This window comes from Ostrea edulis, chromosome 1, assembly GCF_947568905.1.
Source record: "Ostrea edulis chromosome 1, xbOstEdul1.1, whole genome shotgun sequence".
NCBI lineage: Eukaryota > Metazoa > Mollusca > Bivalvia > Ostreida > Ostreidae > Ostrea > Ostrea edulis.
In genome coordinates, this window is record NC_079164.1 from 41,289,352 (window position 1) to 41,317,321 (window position 27,970).

General features: G+C 34.4%; 1 protein-coding gene across 14 annotated transcripts in view; it reads right to left on the reverse strand.

The window, feature by feature from the left end:
• LOC125655997 (calcium-transporting ATPase sarcoplasmic/endoplasmic reticulum type-like) overlaps positions 1-26,035 on the reverse strand; it is a 42,650-nt gene extending 16,615 nt beyond the window's left edge. For 13 of the 14 annotated variants that reach the window (XR_008798520.1, XM_048886577.2, XM_056149133.1 and 10 more), the window contains exons 1-12: positions 25,481-26,028; positions 25,259-25,276; positions 24,553-24,635; positions 22,806-22,910; positions 16,453-16,591; positions 15,641-15,721; positions 15,275-15,360; positions 14,500-14,566; positions 2,688-2,776; positions 1,507-1,590; positions 1,048-1,141; positions 446-576 (exon numbers count right to left, since the gene is read on the reverse strand). Coding sequence is in view for 12 of the 14 variants with exons in the window: in XM_048886577.2 (XP_048742534.1) it covers positions 446-576; positions 1,048-1,141; positions 1,507-1,590; positions 2,688-2,776; positions 14,500-14,566; positions 15,275-15,360; positions 15,641-15,721; positions 16,453-16,591; positions 22,806-22,910; positions 24,553-24,635; positions 25,259-25,276; positions 25,481-25,598 (1,095 nt within the window). In the remaining 2 variants the exon portion in view is untranslated. Of the gene's footprint in view, positions 1-445; positions 577-1,047; positions 1,142-1,506; positions 1,591-2,687; positions 2,777-14,499; positions 14,567-15,274; positions 15,361-15,640; positions 15,722-16,452; positions 16,592-22,805; positions 22,911-24,552; positions 24,636-25,258; positions 25,277-25,480 lie in introns of all 14 variants that reach the window. The other variant, XR_008798522.1, reaches the window with a different exon arrangement.
• Between the last annotated feature and the right edge of the window lie 1,935 nt (positions 26,036-27,970).

Sequence of the window (27,970 nt, forward strand, 5' to 3'; positions counted from 1 at the left end):
TAACAAACCTTGTGAAAGAACAAATTCAAAATGTCAACCTATGTGTGTGAATGTATGTATGAATGTTATTATCAAATACTAAAATTTGCAAATAAAAAAAAAAAGAAATTCAAAATGGGTATCAATTTCTTTACCTTAGATTCCATCAGGTCTAATACTGAGCTTGAAAAATTTTGATACCACATAAGTAGAAATTTTGGCAAAAATTTAATTTTGGCACTGTTAGCGAAAATGATGAGGTCGCTAAAGTTCAAAATTGTTAACAATTTATTCCATATTGGGGGTAATAGTTGTCTCCTAGGAATTACAAAGTTGCTCAAATCTTGCTAAATATATATGGAAAAATTGCTTAATTTATGTCTCGCTAAAAATTCCACTTTGACGTTATTATAAACATTCCAGTGTCATCATAAACAGTCCAATGTCATCCTAGGTATCATCTTACCCTGCAGACAGACATTTGATTAGTGGTCAGGGTTCCAGTCTTGTCGGAGCAGATAATGGAGGTACAACCCAGGGTCTCCACGGAGGGCAGACTTCTGACGATTGCGTTCTTCTTGGCCATTCTGCGGGTTCCTATTATAAATAGTACAAATGAGGACGGTCAAACTACTCAAAAACTTAATCTAAAGTACAAGTCTTTCAAAGAAATTGCAAGATTGTTCAGAATTCGCAAGCTGCACATGAATATGTGGTCCCCTGCTGGGTGTGTTTTCATGCTGGGCATAAACTAACATTAGTGTCAAGGTTACTTTACAAGAATATAGCCATTATAAAGACCACAGTCAAAAGTATCTGAAAAGGGCCAGGTTAAATTTTTTATACAAGACAATCTGACAGATGGACATTCCCATCTTATCACAAAAGCAGGGGACAGCACTCTGTTCACAGCAGCACAAACACTATATTTTCTTGTCCATAGTATGTCACATTCTATAATTTTCTTTGACTTCTCATTGAAAGGTAAAAATATTGACAATGTCTCCTTGACTTTGTGGACTAGACCCCTGGGCCTTCATCACCTTGTGTGGATCAGGATGTTCTTACCCAGAGCCAGGCAGGTGGTAATGACAGCAGGCAGACCCTCAGGAATGGCTGCCACCGCCAAAGCCACAGCAATCTTGAAGTAATAGATAGCGCCCTGAAAAAAAACCATACATCAAAGGTTAAAAAAACATCTACTAGTGATGATCAACATTATCATTGGTAGATATCAGATTCAAAGTAAACATATCCCATCAAGAATCTCACATGCATTTATCAATTAATTTCTCCAAAATAACCTAATCTTGAACACTTGATAGCTCGGTAAATCATATTTTGATATCGTTATTTTTATTATTTTTTTTTTGGCCATGTATTGTATCAAACATTATTATAGAACCTATTGAACATATGGTGTGAAAACAGCACTATTCACACATCCATGTTCGCATCCAATATGCTATATAAAACAACTTTCAAAGAGAAAGATTCATTAAGATAATGAATACCAGACAGCCTCACCTTGATCCATGATCCTCCGTGGGCAGGGTCGTTGAAATGCCCAATGTTAATGGCCCACACAGCAACACATATAACTGTAATCACCTGTGAAAATGCACATATATACATGCTATAAAATCCATTCAGATAAAAATCTATCAACATCAAAATTCATTCAAGGCACAAGAAGTGTTTCTAATAATCAAATTGGCATCACAGTTCGGGTGTGATATAATTTGATTACATAACAAGACTTCTCCATTCTCCTCAGTTTTCACTTTTATGAAAACATAAATATCTGTTCTTGATTGCATTGCAACAAATTTCAGCTCAGCCTTTTATATTTAAACACTTCACAAAGGAAGCCTTGGGCATCCCAACCTGGGACCACCATGTTAAACACCTATGAAATATAAGCAAATGTAATATGCTAGTTAATGGTCCAATTAGTGAAGACTGACTCAAGTAATATGCTAGTTGAGGGCCTGATTAGTGAGGTCTGACTAATGTAATATGCTAGTTGAGAGCCTGATTAATGAAGTCTGACTCAAGTAATATGCTAGTTGAGGGCCTGATTAATGAAACCTTACTAGTATATGCTAGTTGAGGGCCTAGTAAAGCCTGAATAATGTAATATGCTAGTTTAGAGCCCCGACTAGTGATGCCTGACTTGTGTAATATGCTAGTTTAGGGCCTGATTATTGAAGCCTAACTAGTGTATTATGCTAGTTTAGGGCCTGACTGAGTGAAGCCTGACTAGTGCAATATGCTAGTTGCGGCCCTTATTACTGAAGCCTAACTAGTGTATTATGCTAGTTGAGGGCCTGATTAGTGAAGCCTGACTAATGAAATATGCTAGTTGAGGGCCTGATTAGTGAAGCCTGACTAATGAAATATGCTAGTTGAGGGCCTGATTAGTGAAGCCTAACTAATGTAATATGCTAGTTGAGGGCCTGATTAGCTAAGCCTGACTAGTGCAATATGTTAGTTGAGGACCTGATTAGTGAAGCCTGACTAGTGCAATATGCTAGTTGAGGACCTGATTAGTGAAACTTGACTAGTGCAATATGCTAATTTAGGGCCTGACTGGTGAAGCCTGACTCATGCAATATGCTAGTTGAGGGCCTGATTACTGGTGACACATGAATATTGTATTATGCAAGTTGGGAGCTTTATTAGCAGTGCTGCGACTGATGACTTGCCTTAGAGAGCTGCTGACTGAACTCGTCCAGTTTCTGTTGGAGTGGGGTCTTCTCTGTCTCAGTTTCCATCATTTCATCCCGGATCTTTCCTGTAAAGGTTAAAAAAAAATGTAATCAATGCTAAGCATGTCATCTCAGTCATTATTGACTATGCTGTGAGGAACAAGGGTCTGGCAATTAGGATCAATGCTAAACAAGTCATCCCAGTCTTTATTGAATCATTATTCATACAACAGCTCATTATCCAAGAGACAGGTTATATTCGTTTGTCACTTCTGCTATAATCAGCTGTGGTGGGGATATATTTATAGATATACATCATCGAAAATAATTACATTATTCAAATGAATGCATAAAATCAATAATATCTTTCTAAGGAATGTTAACAGAGACATTGTTGGTATATCTCTGAGATGACTAAATATGTTTACAAAAGTAATTGCATTTTGTACCCATGTATGCATATCTATATAAGAAGTTCAGGCTTCTTGCAGTATGTGGTATTTCTACCTAAGCTTCTTTTCTTTCTTTTTTTCACCTACTTTGAAGATGACCCACTTTAACAGGTAATTGAATTCAGAAATGTTACATAATTGACATGTACTAAGTGTGTGTGGCCGGAATTTATTATACAATGTCAAAAGTACATCCTTTTACAAGCAAACATTAACTTTTCCGCTAATAACTTGCCAATACTACCTAATGAATATTTTCATTAACCAACCTTAACAATAATTTCAATACTGTTCCCTGCTGTTGGGGAAACGTATTTCATAATTTTAATTCAAACAAGATGTGTTTGTTGAACACTGATGCCCCCCCCCCCCCCCCCCCCCCAACACCAAGGTCAAGAGATCAATATCAGTAAATAAAGGTCTTGTTACACAAAATTTACAAGATCAATTTCAGTACAAAAAGGTCTTGTAACACAGAGTTTACATGTAAAATATGGAAGGTCTATCACTATGATGGTATACAGTCAAAAGACTTGTTGGCAAGGTTATGTTTTTTCAAACAAACAGAAGCTATATGCTCCTGAATCTCTGATTATGGAGGCATAAAAACACAGATATACATTCTGTTTCAAACTTCCTCCTCTGAATCACCTGCCTGACGGTGGCAAACTTCTAAAGAGTTTCATACAGAATTATTTCAAAGCTCTGAATCTTTATTAATTTAAAATTTGTGTTGCTTTTTTATGTTGCAAACTGATTTCTTTGATCTATAATGTCAATGCCCGATTCCTACGTTATGAACATCCTACAATGTCACGAAGTTTAAATTTTAATGACCTTCAGGTATGATTTAAATAATAATCCATACAATGCCCATTGTACAATATTGCTTTTTTTATCATTAGTCAGAAATCTTTTGATTACAATGAGAGTAATCCATAACCGACGTCATCCTCTGTAAAAAGGCAGAAACCCGATCCTGCTCTTAATCTACATGAAACAGGTTCAAGTTTTCTTGCTAAATGATTTGCTGTGAGTCGGTGTCTTTTGCACACAAGAAATAATATGTACACAGCTCTTGATACCAAATATATTTCAGATCACAAGTTTATGAGGTGCTTTAAACAGGGAAGATTTTATCTATATGAAGTTTTCATGTTTTATACAAAGGTAGATAACAAACAGGGATTATTGGGCGTAACCAACCCACACATCCATACTGTAGGTAAACAAAAGTCCCAGGTATACATAGGTGAAAACTTTCCATCTTCTCAAAACTTGTATGGAAAATTGTTGAGACAAGTGGTAATGCACCTAAACCTATGGATTGGCCCTGGTCTTACAAGAAATCCTTGTAAATATTACAAGTGTGCACAGACCCTCTGAGACAACACTAGGTTAGATTTCTAGACAACACTAGGTTTACACTTCTAGACAACATTAGGTTAACCCTCTAGACAACATTAGGTTAACCCTCTAGACAACACCAGGTTAACCCTCTAGACAACAGTAGGTTAACCCTCGTGACAACATTAGGTTAACCCTCTAGACAACACTAGATTAGTCCTTTGAGACAACACTAGGTTAGCTAGTCCTCGTGACAACACTATCTTAGCCTTCTAGACAATAATCATTAGGTTAACCCTCTAGACAACAGTAGGTTAACCCTCGTGACAACATTAGGTTAACCCTCTAGACAACACTAGATTAGTCCTTTGAGACAACACTAGGTTAGCTAGTCCTCGTGACAACACTATCTTAGCCTTCTAGACAATAATCATTAGGTTAACCCTCTAGACAACAGTAGGTTAACCCTCGTGACAACACTATCTTAGCCTTCTAGACAACATTAGGTTAGCCCTCTAGACAACACAAGGTTAGCCCTCTAGACAACACAAGGTTAGTCCTTTGAGACAACACTAGGTTAACCCTCTATACAACACTAGGTTAAGTCTGGTGACTCTGTAGAAAGTCAGAAAGTTTGAAAAAAAATTAACCTACAGACCTGTTAATACATGACATGGCTACAAACAATGACAGCTGTCTTGTTAATTAGCATACTAACAACACTATAATGACAACACAAAGCACAATCATATGATCCACAAATCCACTTCCTTCATCTTGCTGCAAGAAGAAGCTATTTTCTGCCTCCATGCCACTTCATGATCATTATCTCTGTCTCTAACCTCTGCGTGTGTTACTAAGTAAAAATACTTGCTACAATTATTTCTCCTTTTTGCTACCATCAACTTCTTATGGTTCATAAACTTGTTTAACATGTAGTGATGATGCAAAAAAATGTTTTGTTGTTAATTAACTGGAAAGACAATGTTCATTTTTTAGCCTATTTCTGACATACCTTCCACAGTAACACTCATACTTTTTTCACTGTACTAGCATATTATAACAATGCTTGAAGGTTGATTATGCAACAAAAGAGAGTCAATATGTGCTATGAAATCTGTTTTGATGCCTTCAATATACATTTTATTTGAATTCCAAGATCCAAAGAAAACCCTCCACATACATAGCTCTGATACCTACACAATCGAAATCTCAAGAGTTTGTTTAGGCATATGCCAGAGTACAAATTACCGAAGCCTTTGTGCAGTAAATGCACTTGAGATGGAGGATGTGTTACTGTGATGTAATTGTTGCAGCTATAGATAATATAAATTAAAACCAAATGCTTATTTGTCTGGGGCTTTTCAGAAACTTGCTTTCAGGATGGTAAAAACCACCTCATGGAAGAAAGGGAGAACATTTCCATTAAACTGTCATCAATTACCTCCAGGAATCAAACATTAGTAAAAGTCTTTCAGAGTCTGAGAGAGGCCTCAAGGACTCAGCAAGGGCATACATGTGGGATTGAGGAATCTGTCACTATTTGCTTTGAACACAGTAAGGAAAACTTGACAACAACACTTTGCATAACCAATTAGGACAGAGGGAAAAAATGCTTAATTAGTAAGACAGCTCCAAAATTCCCTGTTACATAAACCAGCATGTTCTTCTCGGGGACCTCATGTTGCTGAGCAGTAAATTGTGCAACATTCTTTTTTGTTTCCCTCACAATCTGATAACTGATAAGTTTTTTTGCTTTCATAAATAATGCTGTAGCAATATATCAATTCTTGGTCTCATCCTGACATGCTTGCGTAATTAAAAACTGATCTGATCATTTAAATTTATTATCTGAACAACTATAGTGAGCATCACAGTATGAGACGGGTCTTTATGGAACATCTGTAGCTTATGGTGGATTTACTGGGGTAAGTTTTGTGGAACCTTCACAACCTATGCTGTACAAAATGATGGATAGAGTGAAGTTTTATTGAGATTATATCATACCAAGACTGTGCAGTTTCATCACAGTTGTTTTATTACCAACACTATTCTGGAAGAAACGCGAACTTCAAAAAATTGCATACCTCAGCTAAAACATAATTCTACAGCGAGATGGGTATCTGAGAACTGGCCCAAAACTCATACTAAAGGAATGTAATGATTTTTTAAAAAGACCCATAAGATAAGAGGTCTACGTGGCCCCTAGGATCCATCCTTTAGTGTGTATTGAGCAAATATTTCAATGCACCTTAGTTTGTTATTCCAAATTTATGAAAATGACAGCCAATACCATACAAGTGTATTCTTAGCGATATGCAAATTTAGCGATTTGTCCATAAATTATCGGCATATATATATTTAGTGAGAGATATGCGACTTTTTAATTCAAAGAAAGATAGCTATTACCTCCGATATGGAATAAATTGTTATCGATATTTAATTTTAGCGATCTCAGTACTGTCGCTAATAATGCCGAAATCAAATCCTCGCTAAAAATTCTACTTAAACCATAACAATTATGACAAGGGTGACATTTTTCTGCTGTTTTCAGCACATCAAAGTGGTTAATCTATAGCACAGTTTCCCTTACGAAAAAATAAGGCTTGCACAAACATTATATCTTTACCATAGATTAATATTTTCTAACAGCCTAACAGGGAAAATGAGTGGTTTTATCTATAAATTTGAGTAAAATTTAGTAATTTTTTTCTCCAGTGACATCTTTTTCTTGAAATGATCATACATGTTAGAGACAAATTATGTGAAAGTACATTGGACATGATCTTTTTAAATGAAGTAACAAAAGTTTTGCCTATTTTTAAAGGTTTAAAATTTTTGAGTTTTATTTGACAAAAAAAGGTGCTCTTATTATATAACAGTTCTAAAATGAAATATCACAAATCACTCTTTTTTTTTTTTAAGCATCGAGACCATATTTGATCATATCATGTTTGAAATAAACATTACTTATATAATACATGTAAATACTAAACAACTGGGGCTGCCTGGTATTGGAAAACTGATTTTCTTTTTGCGCAAAAAAGATTCAAAATTGAATTTGTTTTCTTTCAAGAGAAAATGTCACCGTCTCCCATGAGGTGTGTAGATGTAGGAACAAATTATTCTAGTATAACACCCTAACTGACAAGTTCTGTCTAACCTAGAAGAGCTGGGACATTTGTCTAGAACAACCCACTACATCAGTCCCTCGTGTCCCCTCACATGTCCTAGACAACTGATTATTTCTAAACTATGCATATTAAACACATATGACAGAATTGCCACCTTTTTAAAGGAAATGTACTGTAAGAGTGGTGGAGTCTCCTTCCCTGTTATGAGATTGTCAGCAAATATTACACATCAAAAGCACACTCTCATACTAAAAAGTGTTTAGTCAAAATTGGTACAAGAGTCCTGTTGAAAAACAATTTGTGTTTCAGGATGTAAATCGTGTCAATGTCGGCACAGCCACTTCCACCCAGCTTCCTGGCAGAATACAGAACAACTGTCACAGTTAACAAACCCCTTCTTTTCCCTATATTTATCATCAACCCAAAAAGTAAACAAAGTACACTTTTTACTATTACTATCCCATTTTTTAGGCTTGCTTCAAATTCACTTCACTTGTAACAGCAATAAAATTGCAAGATTAATTTGCCAAACCTCATCCCCAATTATATCGTTTGGAAAGTATTAAACCTCCCAGATGATAGATCATGGCTGCTTGTGTTAGCAAAAATTAGGCTATAAATTTCAGCATCTATACTGAATTAGTGATGACATATTGAAAATAAAACCTGTGTATCTTAAAGCATATGTTAACACTAACATTTTAATCATAACCAATAGTTGAGCAGTTTTTCTTCCGACTTGGGTGATTATCATGATCAAGTACTTTTCAGACTATAATAATAATCTGGGGCTGCCTTAAAGTGACAGCTAAAAAGATTAGCACCCTCAAATAGTCATATTTTTCAGTCCCCTTTCATTGTTACCTTAACTCCAATATTACAATCAATTGTAATGTAAACAAAACTTTGTTAAATACATGTATGCTATGCATGTGTGTCTCTCTTGTATGTCTTAAATCGTAACTGTTCTTTGTATATTTGCCCCTTGTGAGTCCATAATTGGTCAATAAATCATATCATATTATGATATTTAAGATATTGTGTATCTGCACTCCAAATTTAATCGACATTACTATCTGCATTAGCATTCTCTGCCTACAAGACTACCACTCCATGCATTACATGCAAGTTGTGCTCTGGACAGAAATCATTAAGTTGCCCTCCTGTCATATCATAAAACTATCAGGACAAGACAAGAACTTTATAATGCTTAGCCTTAGACATTTACAAATAATCATTAACATAGGGTTGAGGATAATAACACATCTTCACGAAAAGTTATAGTCTACCCAAGATTTTTTCATAGTCAAATCTGGGTGACCTTGACCTTCACTTTCAGACTGTGTTCATTCATGCAACCATCTAGATTGAAACTTATCAGTGTTAACACCTATTCTGAAAGTTTTAGAAATTTGTTCTCTGACTGATTCACAGCACTGAGCATTTGACCCATTCTTGAGGCATTTCTCTAGATGATGTTGACTAAGTGTCTTTAAACCCCACTGTTGTCATCTAGACCAGACCACAGTCTATGCGAAATTTTCTGGACCACACAGGACTTTTGGTCCTGTGTAATCAATTAACACACCGGACCGAACCAAATTTTGTCAGACCAAAAAACCTAATGTAAAAAAGTGAAACATGTGAAAACGCAAAACCAAAGGAATCTTATTTATTCTACTAGTAATACTATACCAGGGATCCCTCCCGTATAATACTTTAGACAGTCCATGCGGTTTTAATCACATTCATTTACGTATTTGGATTTGTGTGCTATTTTTTACTTATAACAAACATTTAAATGACTCCGCATCAAAATAGTAAAGCTCAAAACCGGACACTGAGACATTGGACATTCCGGTCCGGTGTAAAAAAAAAAATAAAAAAAAAAAATGATGCATTGGACCTGAGGCACTGCACATCGGTCAGGTCCGACGTCTTTTGCATAGACTGCAGACCACTGTTTATACTGCATCCCTATCACAGGTTCCATGTGAGAGCCATCACAGGTAGCCCTGTATATAAACAGGAAATAATGATTCCCCACACATACACATCAAGACCCCTGCCAGAACTCCAATCTCTCACCATTGCCATCAATCTGTCTTATAAACCTATATCTCATCTTCATCTCCAACACAAAAGGATGCCAGATCATATCTCCAACTAAAAGATCAAAAAAATTCATAAAAATAGGACATGTGTTTTGGGGGGTTTTATTTTTGGGTGATGCCATGAATATCCTTGAATTCTGCTTCTTTTTTTTCTCTCCTCCAACCTGGCTGCTTGATGCTGATGTCTGCACACAACTTCATCATGTGCGTGACCTATGCTGACCTCCGATGCATCACTGACTAATAAGACAATTAAGCCAAATTCAGTGATCTTCTTACATACTAATCTCAGTCTATTCGACTATACTTTCAGATAATCAATATATATGTAAAAAGTAAAAAAAAAATCTGGACTCGGCAATAAGGGTGCATGTTTTAGCGAGTTTGATGTATGCTATAAAAAGAATGGTATTTGTCAACATGCCAACCCTGGCTCCGCTCTAGGAAGCCTACCAAAATGCCAAGTCTCTCACTATAGAGCAGCCTCATCAGCATCCCCCTCATTAAATAGTGTCTTACAAATCTCTCCGACACCTAACCTATCAAAACATTTATCACCTTCTCCCAAATCTTTACCTGTTTAATGTTCATAATTAAGGCACCTGCTACCAGCAATCAGAAAAACAAACACGATTTAACTTCTTCAATCAAAAGATTCCCCACAGCCATATGTTCAGTGACCTTTAAAGTTCCCTATCATTGCAAAACAGCATCAAGTTTCAGAGATATAAAAATAATTATAAATAACAGCAAAAAGATAATCCAAATGAAAGTGATTAAAAGCTCCTTGTGTAAGAGAATTCTCTTTATTTCAGCCTTGCTGAATCATGGTTAACTTTTGATGCATTAGATTCCCCTTGTCTAAAAAAAAAAAAAAGAAGAGTTCACGCATGCAACAAGGCTTTTTTCTAATTCTGACTTGTGAAACTATTTCCCAGAGCAGGGTCCTAATATTGCTGACTTTCTCTGCCAAAAGATTACAGCCTTGACGTAATGATTCAGCTTCCATTATCTTACAAGTTAATATCAAGCATTGAATATGGAAGGCAAATGAAAATGAATTATAGGAGGCATTAAGTATGTGGTATGTATTGCAGTCGTGTGACGTATACTGCCTATTGTTTCCATATGTTCCTTGATATTTCAAATGGCTATGACAGTCAGGAGCTATGCCTAATGTATAAATATACACTTTGCAGCAGAAAAAATAATCGGTTGTGATAAAGATTTTCCATCGTTTGCTAGACCAGTGCTCCCTGCAAGATAAAGAAAGCTGTAGAATCTCAGCGCCCTTCCAATGACCTCCCCAGCACTGCACAAAAACATATGTTCCCTTGTAACATAGATTTGCACCTCTATTGAAAATATGCAAATCAAGCAGAACAGCACTGGCAGTTCAATACACTCTAATTAAAACAAATAATCAGCGAATATACCTGGCTGCCAAATATAGACACGAGATGCTGGTGACGCAGGTTTAGAACCCGTTCATGATATTTCTAAGTATTCTGACGCACTACAGCTTCTTCCTATACAGACACAAATTCTCTTTTTAGTTTATAGAATGTAGCACTCCATCAACAAGCCAATTTCTAATGTCTAACAATAGTCATTTCCATGAGCCAGAGAAAAATTACTCTACTGCTGGAAAGGTGACAAATAAAAAAAAGAAAACATTATCAAGAAAAACAGGATGTAATTGATTTATTTTGTATCAGTTTTGACAACTGTTTTCATTTTTTTGCACTGCATTGAATCTGTTAAGCTTTGGCTCATATCAGATCAATATACGTTACACACATCTCCATTTTGCTCAGCTAATGCAGGAAATTTGTATCTTAAACCCTCACTAAACTCCCTGTAATCCTAACCACAAATCAAACTTTCTCACATAAATAATTCACCAATCACTAATTGTCAATCTCTCAAGTAATTCATCTCTAAAAATAAATCCTTTTAATTCTGCACAAATTAAAATAAAAAAAGGTCCTCAATACATATTGACAAAATACCTTTGTTGCATAGCAACAAAACTAATAGTTCCTTCAATATGACTGGCACTGGGAACAATAACTATAAATCAAAACCCGAAGCAATCATTCCTATTAAATTAGACTGGGTGTACAGCAATGAGAATACATTATAGCTAAAATATCACGAAAAATATTTCAAACATTTGACAAACAAATCGCAATCAAGATCACCCCATCCTCTCAATCAAGGTAGCGAAGTTTTTCATGTTCAGCATGGCAACTCCGACTAGGTCTTATTAAGAAATTCACATGTGGTGAATCTTCCCAGTGAAAATGTGTAAATATCTACTGCTGAGCTTACATACTTGTTACAAATTTAAACGAAATGTTTCGAAGTTACAGGCCTGTTTGTGCATTCTGTGAACTTATTACACAATTCACAAGGCTAAGAACTTGTTCTCCCACACATGGTCTCTGGAGAGTTTAATTATAGGGAAAATAGGGAGCTGTCACAAGTCAAATTAAAGACCACAGCAAGGCTCTCTCTGAGTTAAGAATGTTACCATAAGTTCCAACTGGAGGAATGTAGAATAAAACATCAATAATTATCATTATTACAATTCTGCCAAGTTATCCAGTGTTTTCAATGCAAATATGCAAATATAATCAAAATTATTTTTTTTCTGGATGAAATCTTAGTATAAATGAGTCTCCATAAAAAATATCTCCAAATCATGTAGGGTTTCCATTATGGGCATGGAAGAATAGCTGACAGACAGTCTCCATGACCATCTGCTCTTGATGACATAAATTAGTGTAATTGTTGGAGTTTCCTTGACACTAATTATTGTGTAGTTTGATTCGATTTAGAGTTATTATGGATACTCCAGGACATATGTGTCCCAACTTTGCCTTTTCTTGAGAACACTGAGATTTTTGTCAGTGAAAATGACAAGATACTGCATGTTACATGTACAATAAGTGCATTGTACCATGTGTATATCGAATGTTTTCTTGAGCTAAACAATGTAAAATTTGCAAACATTCAACATTTGTCTTCGTTTAAATCAGTATTTACATTCCAGTTCTACACTCAGTACATGTATTTGTTTATGAATGTGGAAGTTTCAAATCCAGACATCTTGGTTTTGAAATTTGAGACGGTATTTATGTATCTAATATCTACGTCAATAAAATCAGGGAGATGTAAAATAGATTTACAGTCAGCATCAAATAATGACAAGAAGTCTGATGTGTAATCCCTGTTTCACAGTATACTCATGTTACATTTTCTGGTTGTTTTTGTAAAACATCTTCATCTCGATCATCCAATATGCAATCATATCATTATTCACACAACTCCTACTTATTGTAATACAATTTCCCGATAAAACAACATTCACAATGCTTTTCTGCTCATTTTGGAAAAAAATATAAGCTACCAACCTTGCTGGTTGTCTGAGCTTCTATACTTAATGGGAACATTTTTTTAATAATTTCAAATAGCTTTCAGGTATTTTGGCTATCCATGAAATGAGATTCTCTCACAAAATCAGAATGACTATGCACAAAGTCGAACTGTCACCTAAAGTTTTGAAAGGCACATGTGACACACTGAATTTCTATAATCCAGTTGTCCCATATTCAGTAATAGGAACATACTGATAGAAATATGATGAAACTTGTAAAATCATGATAAATACAACCAATCTATTTCCTAAGAAGTAATTAAACTAAGTAAGAATTCTTTGTATGGAATTTTGGACTAAAGAACCATGTTTAAGTAGCCCATATGAGAGCAATTTCATTAATCATATTTGTAATAGCGCCCTGCCCATCCTTTTTCATATTGTTTTAGTGAAGAAGAAATATTACCATTCCGAAACAGTACCTTGAAATTAAATTGCTGCGATTCTTCCGAAAGATGATGGATACAAGTCAAATATGACCTGAACTACCAATCATAGCACCACTGGATATTTTTAATTGAGAATACATTCAAGCAAAACTGACAATATATCAGTGTGTATTCCATTAATGAAAATAAAATTTATAGCTGCAGCCTATTGTTTAATCTCTCTAGCTACAGCTTGATCAGACTCAGACATGACTGTAGAATACAAATTGTCAAATAGTTCCCAGATGTTCTGATATATCTGTGTAATAATGTTGTAAATCGGTTAAATTTTTATGCACTTAAGCAAACATACAGCAATCATTTTCTCCGTGATGTATTTTGACATAAAGAAATTCATCAACGTTTCATAATGATAACACCAGAAAATATATATTACAAATATAATTCCCCCCATCAGTTTCATTCCAAAAATGGCTGACCTCAGTTATCTCTTCAAAAGAAATGGTGATTTTCACACGGTTTTTGCCTTGTCAAAAACAAATAATGAACTATCTTCCTCTGGCACTAACTTATACTTTAAGTTCTGTGGATAAGAATCTTTGTGGGAATATTTGAAATAATTTCAGAATTTGTGGGCGATGATCAGTGGGGTTCAATATTATTTTTGACGATGCTGACAGCTTTAAGATGTTTGCTGACAGACATATTTCAAGGCATCTTCACAAACCAATCAGCTTTCTGCATTCTACCACGCTGCGATCCCGTTGTTTCTGCTCATCTGCATTTATGCATCTAAATCAAATGACCCTGTCGACTCTTGTAGCAAGAGGTTATTCACTCAAAAATTGCACTCAACTTTTTTGCGCACCTATACCTGCACTTTAGAGTTGGTGATGGGCACACCCCTATCCAAAAATAGAAAAAGACTCACCAATTTCTGTGTTCAATCCCGTTCCTATGACAATACCCCTGCATTTTCCTGCTGATATATTTGTTCCCTGTGCAACAGAAAATTAAATATTGATTCACACACTAAATGACAATTCATTCACTTTGAGGTTTTGATAGTCCTTTATCCAATTACATGTCTCTGGCCAAAATGTCCAAATGCTAATAGTTTTTTAATAAGTTGTATTTAAGTAGGTGTCCAATCAACAAAATAATTTACTTTCCTGGTTTCTGATCATATATTTTCTATCGATTCTGTAATTCTTTTACAGGCACTTAGTTTTTACTGGGATTCACATTCTAATATGATTCATATTTTACTGAGATTCATATCTTTGTGGGATTCATATCTTAGTGGGTTTCGTGGGATTCATATTTCAGTGGGATTCATATCTTACTGAGCTTCATAGAATTCTTATACTAGTGGGATTTATATTTCTTTTGGTGCTAAGATGTGATTACCGTTATCCATTATATTGGAGCAATGCTAATTCATATATTTCTTTTGACATCGAAGCAAGAGCACTTGTTTATGGTTTGGTCTCCCCTATCTTTTATATCAAAGTAATGCTAATTCATGATTATCCCAAATAATGCATCAGCGAATACAATTACACATGTACACTAAATCTAGAACCCATAGAAAGGAAGAAAAATATAGAGATGCTGGTATGTGGGTGTCTTGTCTTGTCTACAGAATGAACTATCTGTTCGTCTGACTTTTCTGTACTTGGACAACATTTGACGTCACTACTTACAGAAAAGAGTATGTTTTTCTTGTCCTGGTTCACAGCTCGAACATCGGGAATTGGGTCAGTGTGTTTAATAACGCTCACACTTTCACCTTAAATAAAGAGAGAAAAAACTCATTAGCCACAGAAATCCCAGGTAATATAAATCACAGCACACCATCCGTACACATTTTCAACAGAAAAATCTCATTTCCCAAGAAGTCAATAACTTACAAATGAGGAATTCATTTATTGTTTGCCAATATCCCCTCATCAAATAACATCCCTTTCTTTGCTTCTTCAATAAATATGTCTATCTGTATGTAATACTGCAACTCATTAGCAAAGCTAAGACTCATCAGAGCAGAAAACATGGAATAAATTGTTAATTACCCGTTAGAATAGATTGATCTACACGCAGTGTAGTGGAATGGATGGTGGAAATCCTTATGTCGGCTGGTACTTTATCTCCAACTGAAAAAAATACACAAACAATTATTACCGTCAGTTAAAAGCTTCTTAGCACACTTCAAAGATAAAGGAGGAATTTCAATGCTCTTCTCTACATCTGAAGCTGTTAGCTTGTTATTCCTGATCACTTTCTTCATTGAAGTTTGTCATGGAGACACAATGTCATGGCTTTGTCAGCTGGTGGTATTTATTTGAGCATATTGAGATGTCTAAAATTACACTTTTAGGTTACCCTTTTCCTCAAAAAAAGATGCTAATAACTTCCAAAACTTCTAAGGCCTGCACATCTTTTAATCGAGCATACACAGCAAGTTAAATATTTTGTCTATTTGGCATGTCTCGCTGGCTTTATGAAACAGTAAATATCTTGATGCCAAATGCAATCTGCTGGAGGAATCTCAATTTGTTTTACAACTTGAAACCAGTAAGCAAACACATCTGTATTGTACAATATATCAACACATAGAAATTTAACATCCAAAGAAAAACTTTTCATGTACAGTTGCTCATCAAAAACTTGTTTCTGGCAAAAATCACTCTATTTTCTTTAAAAGGTATGCAACTGAATACTGTTTGTTTGGAGATGTGAAATAAAACACTAGCAGGATTTTAAGAAATCAAGATATCTATTTCAACAATGCTAGTATGATTCATCCTGCTCGATATGCATACAATTTCTGCTGGTACCCTATGAGATATCTACCTGTCATGTGATAATGTCTCATTCATCTCACCTGAGATTTCACAGATATCTCCCGGTATTAGGTTAATTGCCTTGATTCTTTGAACTCCTCTACCACTTTTCCTGATCACCTTTGCAATCTCTGGTTCATATTCCTTTAGGGCTTCAATAGCACTTTCAGCATTTCTTTCCTACAACATCAAATGCCAAATAATCAAACCTCTGAAGCAAATGGAAATTGATCAAAATATTAGGTGTTCCTTTTGGAAATATATTTTTATACAAAACTCGTTTTTATCAATACTAGCAATTCAATATGCCAATGATGCATTTTGTGCACATAATCATATATTTTTATTCAGTGTTGTTATGAGCCAATTTCCACATAGAAATCCTTAACATATATATATGTGTATATATGCATATATGTGTATAAATGTTGTATGTGTATACATGTATGTGTAACAGTATATATATGGTATCACGTATCTATAATGATTAATCATTAAAATTGTACATGCACCCCGAGGGCCCTCGATTGGTGAATAAATAAATATATAGAAAAGGCACAAATGCAACAAAGAATGTAAATGAAAGTGTGGACTGAAATTACCCCATACCCTTTTAAAGCTATTGTATTTAAAATATCTTGGTGGACTATTTTTTTAAGCCTGCATGTTTGTTAACTTAAATGTTATTTATCAAAGCATACGTTTCACTCCATCAGAGTAAGCAATAAACATTTCCCAGGTGAATTTATAGACCCCTTAAAAACTCGCACACTGTGTAATATAATATATGTCACATTCTAATGTGTCACTTAATCATTTCAACTAATCCTACAAAGAGATTAATATCTGAAAATAATTTACAAAATCAACAAGTTAATCAGAAGAGCAGAAAATCATAGGGGAATATTTAAATACAGAATGAAAATGTTTATTACTGTGTATTCAAGCAGGGCGTGTTAGTATGAAGCCATTAAATCACTTGTCCTTGCACAGGTGAACACATGGTCATGTTTCCTGACGTGAGTATCAAACACACACACTCTTAGAGTGCACAGTAACATAGAGGGAACACTGACTTCATAAGTTTTATCTTTTCCTCAAAGTCTTCAAACAAATAGACCATATCATCAAGAGCTGCCATAAAGCCTGGACATTTCATGGATTCCACCCACATAATTGAAACAAATTACCACTGATATATATATATATAGTCTACAGCGCTGACTTATCAGATTATGTTGCTATAAATGATGAGTGCAGTCAGATTTTTATTTGACTGATTTGCATTCTTTTCCTGCACTTGCATAAACGTGGAAGAAGTGCATTTATTTTTAGCATGAAACAGATTCCCTTAATTAGAAAAGTATAAATTGTCAAGATGTACCTTAGGCTAAACTAGTCCAATAGAATAATCAAACAGTACAAATTCATCACAGCATTATTTATTAGGCATAGAAAAAAAAAAAGTGTGGTTCTGGCCTGGAGGTTATAAAACTTTTACTGTACTCATACTCAAACTCAGTCATATTTGTTTTGACTACAAACCTGAGCCATCTTCGAAACATACTCAAAAATTCTTGAGCATGTACTCCATTTGAGTGTAAGAATGATTTTATACACGTTTTATTACTTTCACTTTTGAGTAGGAATACGATTTAGAGCACGGATTATGAGTTTGAATATGAAAACATGCTCAAAAAAGTTTTATAACCTCCAGGCCAGGTTTCTCAACCTATCCTTCTTTTTAATCCCAGATTTTTTTTTTTATAAGTTTGGGATTGGGATACAATTATTGTAATTGAATTATCTGCTCCTGGTTACCACAAAAATGTTGATGATGCTAGGAAATTTAAAACGTCAGAAAGTATGGACGGTATCATAGCTACAAGTAATATTTACACAATATTTTAGCATCATAGTATCATGCATGGTTTTTGTTTATAATAATTTAAAAATATTCACTGAGTTACAGACCTTTTCAATACTTTGTCCACAATTATCAGTGATTTTTTTGGGCCAAAATGCCACCGATATTCGGCTGTTTCCCCTCACTAAAATTAGTTATTTTTTCCCAATTATATATATATGTTTTTCCCAATTTCAAATCTAGGGAAATTAGGTCATTTAAAAAAAAAGTTACCGTATATTGCTGACAAAGAGTAAATACGTTTTTTTCTTCAGTTTTATTCTCCAAACAACTGCACATGCAAAAGGTTTTGTAAAGAATATGTAAAACAATAGAGGCATCCATATAAGCAGATATGCAGCAAAGGAGATAGTTTCCAGATAAATATTGTTGACAATTTAGTTTGACCGCCATTATATATAGGGTCAGGCTAATAACAGGAAGTGGCCAACAGTATAGGGTTTTACTAAAATTCGAAAAATACAAACAGGAGAGACATTCTGGAAAATTGATTATTAATATAATATTTACAAGATTATGAGTACAAATATGCTGGTGAATTAATAATTTATTATTTTGTTTATGAAATTAGACAATAAGTATTTCTTAGAAAAAGTAAATAATATCTATACAAGGTGTGACTTCCAATACATATTTAATGTTAAATAATGATTTATTTTATGATTTTAAATCAGATCTGAAATAAACATCAAACAAAAAATTGTTATTTGGTTATTTTATGCATATTTACCATTTTAATTTACTATGAATGATTTTTCCCAATTTGAGGAAAATGTCACTAATTTTTCCCAATTCAAAAGGAGGGGTGGTAGTTTGAAAAACAAAAAAAATCACTGATTATGAAAAAAAAAAGTCCACTGACATACCCTATTTCTGAAAATTTTGTAATAAAACCACACAATTAATTTTTTTAACCTTACAAAGAAATAAATATATATATATATATATATATATATATATATATATATATTATCAGTTTGTTTAAAATTCAACACATACAAGACAAAGATCAATCCATTTGTTACATATCCCACATAGTTTCCTTTCAGAGTTCAATCTAGTGACAATGTTTAACAAGTGACACAGATGTTAAAGCTAATGCTCAGAATAGAGAGATATATTGTCAATCTGAAACTGCCCTGTGTACTGTAGAGAAAAGCACTAATTACAGAGGTCCTAAAACATTAAATTAGTCTTCCCCATAGAAAAATAAACACACATTGAATCTATACTCAATGCTGAACCAACATATCATTAGTTTAAAGATGAGAAATTTTAGCAATCTATCTTACAGTGTAACAGATATATATGTAGCAATGAACTCTCAAATGAACATAACTGCCCTAAGTGAAGAAATATTTAATATAAAGCACAGAAAATTTCACTTTATTTGGATACCCACCTCCGCCCCTACCCGGGGTTGAACTCACGACCTGCAGAACCAAATCTCCTAGCAGCATGTAACCAGCGTGCTAGACCATGCACTCAACCATCTAGGCAAGTGGTGACCAGATCTTTTCACTTGTGATCTTGACCTTTCAATTCGGCTATGACACACCATCTGACCAAAGGCAGCTTTTGTGCCAAGTATGAATTTCTTCCTTGGGCCAAAATAAAATATATGCCTACTTTTTTGCTGCCAACCCAAGATTTTATTGATAATAAATGAATTGAATAAAAATCTGCATTTTTCAAACAGGATTTTTTTTATCCTTCATTGTTTCTCTGATTCACATTTTCACTATTATTGATCTTCAAAATGTTTGAAAAGTAATTGTGGTGTATATAGATATGTATTCAAAGTGTATCAAAAAACTAAGATTTCAAATAAAATGTTTGAATAAAATAAACTGTTTAACCTATCTATCCTACCTAATTTTTCTTGGGGGGGGGGGGGGGGGGGTGTGTGAAATAGGAAACATACATATATTTCATTTTGGCCTTAAGGGAGTTATCACAAGAGACAAAGAGATGGACATGATGACTCCCATAAACTTTCTTTGCAGGGTGGATTATAATAAAAATATAAAACTATATCTTAATCACTTGATTTATGTTTCTCTAATTCTGAATTTTGGTAAGTATACGCTTTCTTTTACAATTTAAGTATCACATTTAGGAGGGAGATGGAAAATCTATGCTAACTTTATACTTGGTAAACAGAAAGGTCAAAGTTATATGATATTCATGTTTGTTTGTCACATACATGTAATAGTGTTATGAAGGTAACACGAAGTACTCGTCAATAATATGCATTTTTTCATCTTTTCCAATGACAAAAGCAGAATACACATGCTTAAGCATATTCATTGGGTGTTTATTAAAAAGAGGGTCAAAGCTATTTGACCAATATTTCTAATAATTGAACCTGGCCATGCTTAGAAGTACAGTTTTTTACTAACTCATCTTAATCGAGTTATTTCTACTCTACCACTGTGAGAGTCTTGAGAACATTTGGAGTTTCCGTTGGAAACAATTTTAGCATGTCTCACTCTGAAACGAACTATCATCCTGCTTCAGCAGAGTTTTCTCAATGGACCAATCAGGACCAGATTTAGAATGTGACCTTCACTTCCGATAGTTTCACCGTGCTCATCTATCACAACAGAGCTTTCGGTATGGCAGCTGTTGGTCATTAGTATTACCCACTGTTTCTAATACAATGACACTTAGTCCACTGCTCTTCCAAGTACCGATACTCGTGTTCTTTCAAACCTGAAAACATCACGCTACTAATGGTCTACGGCAGACTTCCAAAACAAGCTTTGAATAATAGCTTTGTAATTCTTATAATCTCTCATGAGTCTCATCATAATTATGTTCCCCAAACAAAGTTTGGGAACATATTGTTTTTACTCTGTTTCTTATTATTATTATTATTATTATTATTCTTTTTCTCCGGTACTTTTTTGTCCGGTAGTGTTCTCAGAAACTACAAAAGGGATCGATATGAAACTTTCCAGGATGATAGTATAGCGTTTGTAGATGTGCATAGTGATAGTCATTTTGTTTGCACGTGCATGCACGCGCGCGCACGTGCATTGCAATTTTGGTACAAAAAATGGAAAATCAGAATATTGAAGGAAGCGATATAAAACCTAAATAGGATGATAGTATATCATTTGTACATATGAAAAATAATAGTTATTTTGTCAGCACGCGCACGCATGCGCGTGCACGCGCATTACAAAATTTGTACACTAACTTTGGAATCAGTCTAACTTTTTTGTTGTTCATTGAAATGGCTTGAAATTCATATCATAGGTAGATATTGAGACCCTTAACTGATTTACATGGTCAAAATTACCAATTTGCACGCGCATGCACGTGCGCTTCATTTTGATTGGATAATGCTAAAACGTTTGTAACTATCTTATTTATGAAGCGAATGAGATGATATTCACAGCATATGTAGACAATATGTGTATCTATATGTTGGAGTAACAAAAAACGCCAACGCACACGCGCATGCGCATGCAACGTTTTTTAAATGTTCAATTTTTAAAGGACGATAACGTTTTTGTTTTTCATCAAATTCTATTCATATTAGGGGTTTAGATGTATCTTGGTACTCCTTACAAATTGCTGTGGTTAGAATTACTGCTCAGCACGTGCATGCACGTGTGCTGATTTCTGATTGGACGATTTTAAAATCGCTATAACTTCCTTATATTTGGTGGAAACGTTATGAAATTCATACTGTGGGTATATGATACAAATGCCTGTTGAACGACATCAACAAAAATTCGGAATCATACACGCGTGCGCGTGTATGCACGTGCAACGCTTTCTTTCATTTCTTGGTACTGAAATGACCATATTGAACGTACTACATGTAATTAAAGGCTAAAATAAAATGATTTTTTCCTATAGATTCACAAGGACATCACTTTTTAATTGGGGGAGGTTTGGGGAACATCTGTAACGGTCCCCGTTACAATTAGAACTAGTTCATATCATCCTTTTCAATTAAATAAGTACTTTAACACATATCACATTCATACGTTTTTAAATCATGTAGACGGATATAACACTGCCTCTTCCACATGTACCTTCATCTTCCATAACTTCCTGTATTTTGTCAAGTTTTCTGTTTTACCTCAACACAAGTGTTAACATGGCCATGCATGAATTTGTTTTTTGCCATGTACAAATGCTACCAGGATTATTGTAACTGTATATGGATAAAATCTGAAGGTTACCTGATTACAGATAGGATCTAAATGTTCCCTAATTTCGGATGAGATCTAAATGTTCCCGGTTACCTGATTCCGGATGGGATCTAAATGTTCCCTAATTCCGGATGGGATCTATATGTTCCCTGTTATATGATTACGGTTGGGATCTAAATGTTCCATTACCAGATTATGGATGGGATCTCAATGTTCCCTGTTTACCTGATTACAGATGGGTGGGATCTAAATGTCCATGTTACTTAATTACGGATGAGATCTGAAGGTTTCCTACCTGCCAAACTCCTACGACGGCATTACATATAAGAATTGTCAGGATTACAAATGGTTCTACAAATGCTGTGACTTGATCTTCACTTTCTTCAAACCAGGCTAAAACCTATAAATTTCAAAAAACAAAATGCTTAGTGCAGTTTATAGAGACTACAGACATCATCAAAATATGAAATCAAGAGTATAAAATTGAACACAGTTGGGTGTTTGAACAGATTCATCTCAGATTTTAAATTTATTGCCTCTTATTTGTGGAAATCTATACTCCAGACCATTAAAAATATCTGAAATGTGTTTCAATATTCAGATAAATTTATCATGATATGGAATTATAATATCGCATAATATGATGCATCTCTTCTTATAAATCTGTGTAAATTTCCAAGCTTCAGCATGTGGTGCATGTTTATTGCAATGGATGGAAATAAAATCAACAATGTGGATTCCAATGGCTGACAAGTGAGAGCAGCTGATGCCAAGAATTCAAACACTTCTGTGAGCACATTTGAGGAAAGGAAGTGATATTCAATGCCAATCACAATTATCTTTTAATAGATATCTACAATCTGCATGTACTCCTGGGGAAAACTGTAGTCATTGTACTCTTCTGTATGATAATGAAGCAGATTTTTGTTATTCAGTAAGGTGTTTCATGTAATGGTCATTGCTGCTAACCACGAGGAAGAACATAAAAAGTTCTCTATATAAGGACAGAATCTGCACATGTTACTTAGAACAACTACCTAACAAGTACTATGTAGTCCATTATACTCAACTGTAATTAACTCGCCTGTAAGATTCACCATTACTCCAACCAACATTAGGCTATCAAAAACAACACCACTAAACACTTATGTTTGTGTGGTATAACTGAGCCAGTCTGTACTGATATTGTACTCTAATTAAAAAACCAGGATGCTACTACAGGCTGTCCAAAATGCAATATTGTTCAACAGATTTTACAGGCCCCTATACCAGAATATGAACAAACACATCATTCTGTGTCTACAGCATGATAACAATAAATCATTTGTAGAAATTCAAAGTATCAAGATGTCAGAGATAAAATTTTGTTTGTGTGTGTAAAGAGATAGTATCTATAAATTATCAAAACTGGGAGGTATTTATCCTGCTACTTGCTTTGCTTTTCCTTTCCGTGCTTCACCTTGACTACATAGCTAAGGACATTCACTCGACTGCTGATGCACATTCTAGGCCTCAAGGTAAAAACTAAACACAACTTTCCCCAGAGATCCCCACTGAGCAAATCTGTTTTGCAAAGTTGTGCAAGACAGCAGAAACTTGGGTATACTGTTACACCATAGGAGCAATAATGGGCATGCCCAGCACTTTGAGAGCTGAAAAGAAACTTCAAGGAACCCCAATCGATTGGCAAAGTCTTCCATAATTTCATACCTGTTTTCATTTCCTGTAGCAACTCAATTATATGAACCGAACTTTGGAACATAATGAGCAAACAAGATCCTACAAACATCCTAAATTCTTGTTAAACAATGATGCCAAAAATGATCGACTCGTACCAGGATTGCAGGACACAAAGTCTAGTTGCAAAAATACAGAAAAAAAACTGCTTATTCTGATGATGTTAGAGAGAAGTCCATAGTAACTGCAGTGCTGAACATATTGATAGCCATGAGGCAGTCTTTCTGAACCAGGCTTATCATGACTATGATGTATGAACATAATTTCAAGATATAAATACAAAATCTACTTATATACAAACTTACAAAGGAGATAATGGCAGCCAAAAGAAGAATTTTGACTAGGAGATCATCAAACTGTTCCAATATCAGCTCCCACAGAGGTTTACCTGTGATATCAAAGGTCACAATATTTAAACGTATAGAAATGAAGCAATAAAATACACAATTTCATGGTATAGATTAATATCTTTACATACATTTTTACGTATCTCTTTGAAATGTCTTTTGCAAGCTTAGGAGATGTTTCAATTTAAATTCTGATCACTTTCTACACATACACACAAATATCAAAATTTTTGAAGGCAAAGTATTCTTGTGAAGTTATTAAGCAAATGTTCCCATGAAATATATCTCCAGAAAGGACATGGGATCAGTGCCAGTTGCCCACCCAAAGTTCATAACCAAGTACAAGAGTTCTTGTTTACATATACATGCTGTGCAGGTAATGATCGTAGATATGTACCTAAAGAACATGTAAAATATGTTTGTTTTTCCATATGGCCCCTGGTTCTTGATTTACTTTTCTTCATAATGGGACAAGGAAGTTTTTATTATGCAATCAAGCTAGATATCTCATTGTACTAAATTTGCCTACAGGCAAAACTTTCAACAATGTTCTATTGAAACTATGGTCAATTCACTAGTTGAAAGTGTTTAAAAACCTTAATTTTCACCTCAATCATTTGTCAATTGAAAGATTACATGACTATATTGATTTTAATTTACTTACCCTCTTCCGCTGGTAAAGCTGTAAACATACAAAAATAAAATATTGAAAATTCAATTCTACCATCATCTAATTACAGGTAAACACATATGAATTCTTTTCTCTTAAATCTCAAAACATCGATGACCTTTAGTCAGACATGCTTTACACATATGACAGGCCTATCAACGTGCTACACGTAATTGGTTCTAAATAAAAAACGAGTTTCTCTGAAAATTATCTCACCATTTGGTCCATATTTCTCAAGTCCTCTCTTTGTTTGATCATCACTTAATCCAGAGTCCTCATCAACCTTAAAATGTTCAAACACTTCTTCAACCGTTCTAGTGTGTGCATCTTCCATGTTGTCACCCCGAGAAAAATATTATCCACGAAACACTAAATCAAGACAAAATCATGCGCTATTCGTACTGATTAAAACCTCCAGTTCATGTAATACGTTTGAAATTATTAATGGACCCTTCGATTTTTCGAAATTCAAGCCAGAAATAGTATATTTCTAGCTTGAGTTTCCTAGATGTTGAGGGAACCTCTGTACTGCAACACAAGTCGTACCGTGTTAGGTAAAGGACGATTCTACTTCCGGTCAGGGCCAAAGGGGTATGCCACGTTAATTAATGTATCTGCTGATTGCTGTAAACATATGCTCTAAAGTCTGAAAATATACTCCATGATTTCAATATTTACTCAAAGTCAAAATTATTTGTGCGCCTTTTGAAAACCTGCTTTTGTAGCTTTTATGGAATGGAACATTCCAGCGTAGTACAGTATGCAGATTAATATGTGTAGCAATTTGATTGGCTGAAATAAAAAGAAATAAAGGTATTACACGATAGTTCTATTTTTATCCGGAATATTCACAGCGTTGCAATATATTAATGTTGTTGCATTGCAATACATTCAAGATACCGTGGTTTCTGGGGTTTTGTTTGTTTTTTAAAACACATTTACACGTATGCCTGAAACTTGCCAAAAATAACTCAACATATTTTTTTTTTAAATACTTTCATCTCTAGGAAAGAGAGAAAGCACACCATCACATTTCTTTTACAAACGGACGTAACGTTACGCCATTTAAATGCAAAAATAAGATCAGAGGAAGGCCCTTATAAGATTAACCAGATATTCAAGTATTCGAATTGAAAGTTGAGGGTTCTTCTAAGACGCACAGGTTAAAATTGGTTGAGTGAATTTTTTTCTTCGGATCATTGGGCCATAAAACAACAAACAAAAACGGAGAAAACAGTCTTATTTTGTTAGATATAGCAAAACATATAGTATTATGATCTTTATAAACGAAATATTACAAATTCTCCGTTTTGTACATAATGAAGATGTATATCACATCTTTTTCGCTTGTAAAAATTACTCTAGACCTAGAAATAATCTTTTTAAAGTGGGTCCTTAGTCCTGGATTTTCGGGGTTTTGGTAACACCTTTTTTTTGTTTGGAATCAATATTAAATAAAAGGCAAAACAGCTGAGGGTTTCCATATCAATTTTCAATACAGACACTACTGAAGTCATGTACCCCTATTTAGATTTTTATGAAATTAATTGGAAACAGTTTTTTGTTGTTATTTTCAAATAAAAACAGCAAAATGGTTTTTGAATTGCATTTATTTATCAGGAAACATAGATCAATAACTGAAACACATGTCATTTTCAATGTTCATCAAGTTTTAGAATAATATGTGCAAAATTATTGAATTAGCATTATTCTCCAAAATGTGTATACAAAAAACAAAAAAAAATGTGGACACATTTTCCTTATAGTATGGTTTACATATCATTTTTGTTTTTGTTTATATTAGTAGATGTACACCTGTTATAGTTATTTATGAAGAAAAAAATCCATACCTCTCCTTAATAATTTCTATAGCTTCCAGAGTACGTATAGTCCCCCAAGCCTGGCACCATACAGTTGAGCTATTCAAAATCACTCATTGATTAAAATTTCATGTAATTTCATGAAAAGACACAGATAATGATCTATAGCTTCCAGAGTACGTATAGTCCCCCATTGGAGGGGGGGGGGGGACCGAAGCCTGGCACCATACAGTTGAGCTATTCAAAATCACTCATTGATTAAAATTTCATGTAATTTCATGAAAAGACACATATAATGATCTATAGCTTCCAGAGTACGTATAGTCCCCCATTGGAGGGGGGGGGGGGGGGGGGGACCGAAGCCTGGCACCATACAGTTGAGCTATTCAAAATCACTCATGGATTAAAATTTCATGTAATTTCATGAAAAGACATATAATGATTCCTTATCAACTTGGTAAAATGTTTGTGAAAAATAAAGGAAATTTGACTTGATAAATAATTTAATGAAAACAGAGTTATTGTCCTTGGATTCAATATTTCGAAGCATATTGATTATTCAAATATAACTAAAACTTCTGAAATATTTTATGGCTAAATAAGATTTTTTTACAATAACTATTGAAAAAGACTCCAATAAAATTTATGTTCCAGTCATGCATAAATCTTATTAAATCATTTACTTTGTAAAAATCTTATGACGTCATAGGAGGTTGGAACTACGTTAATCGCCTTTTCATGCTTGACTTGGTCAATATTAACATGTACAGAATTGTTATTATGCGGTGATGTTAATTTGTCTCTGCGCACTAATATGAATATTTTTTCAGCTGTTCATAAATTCAAAGAAGAAACTTGTAGATTCGTTTAATCATTGTACATCTAA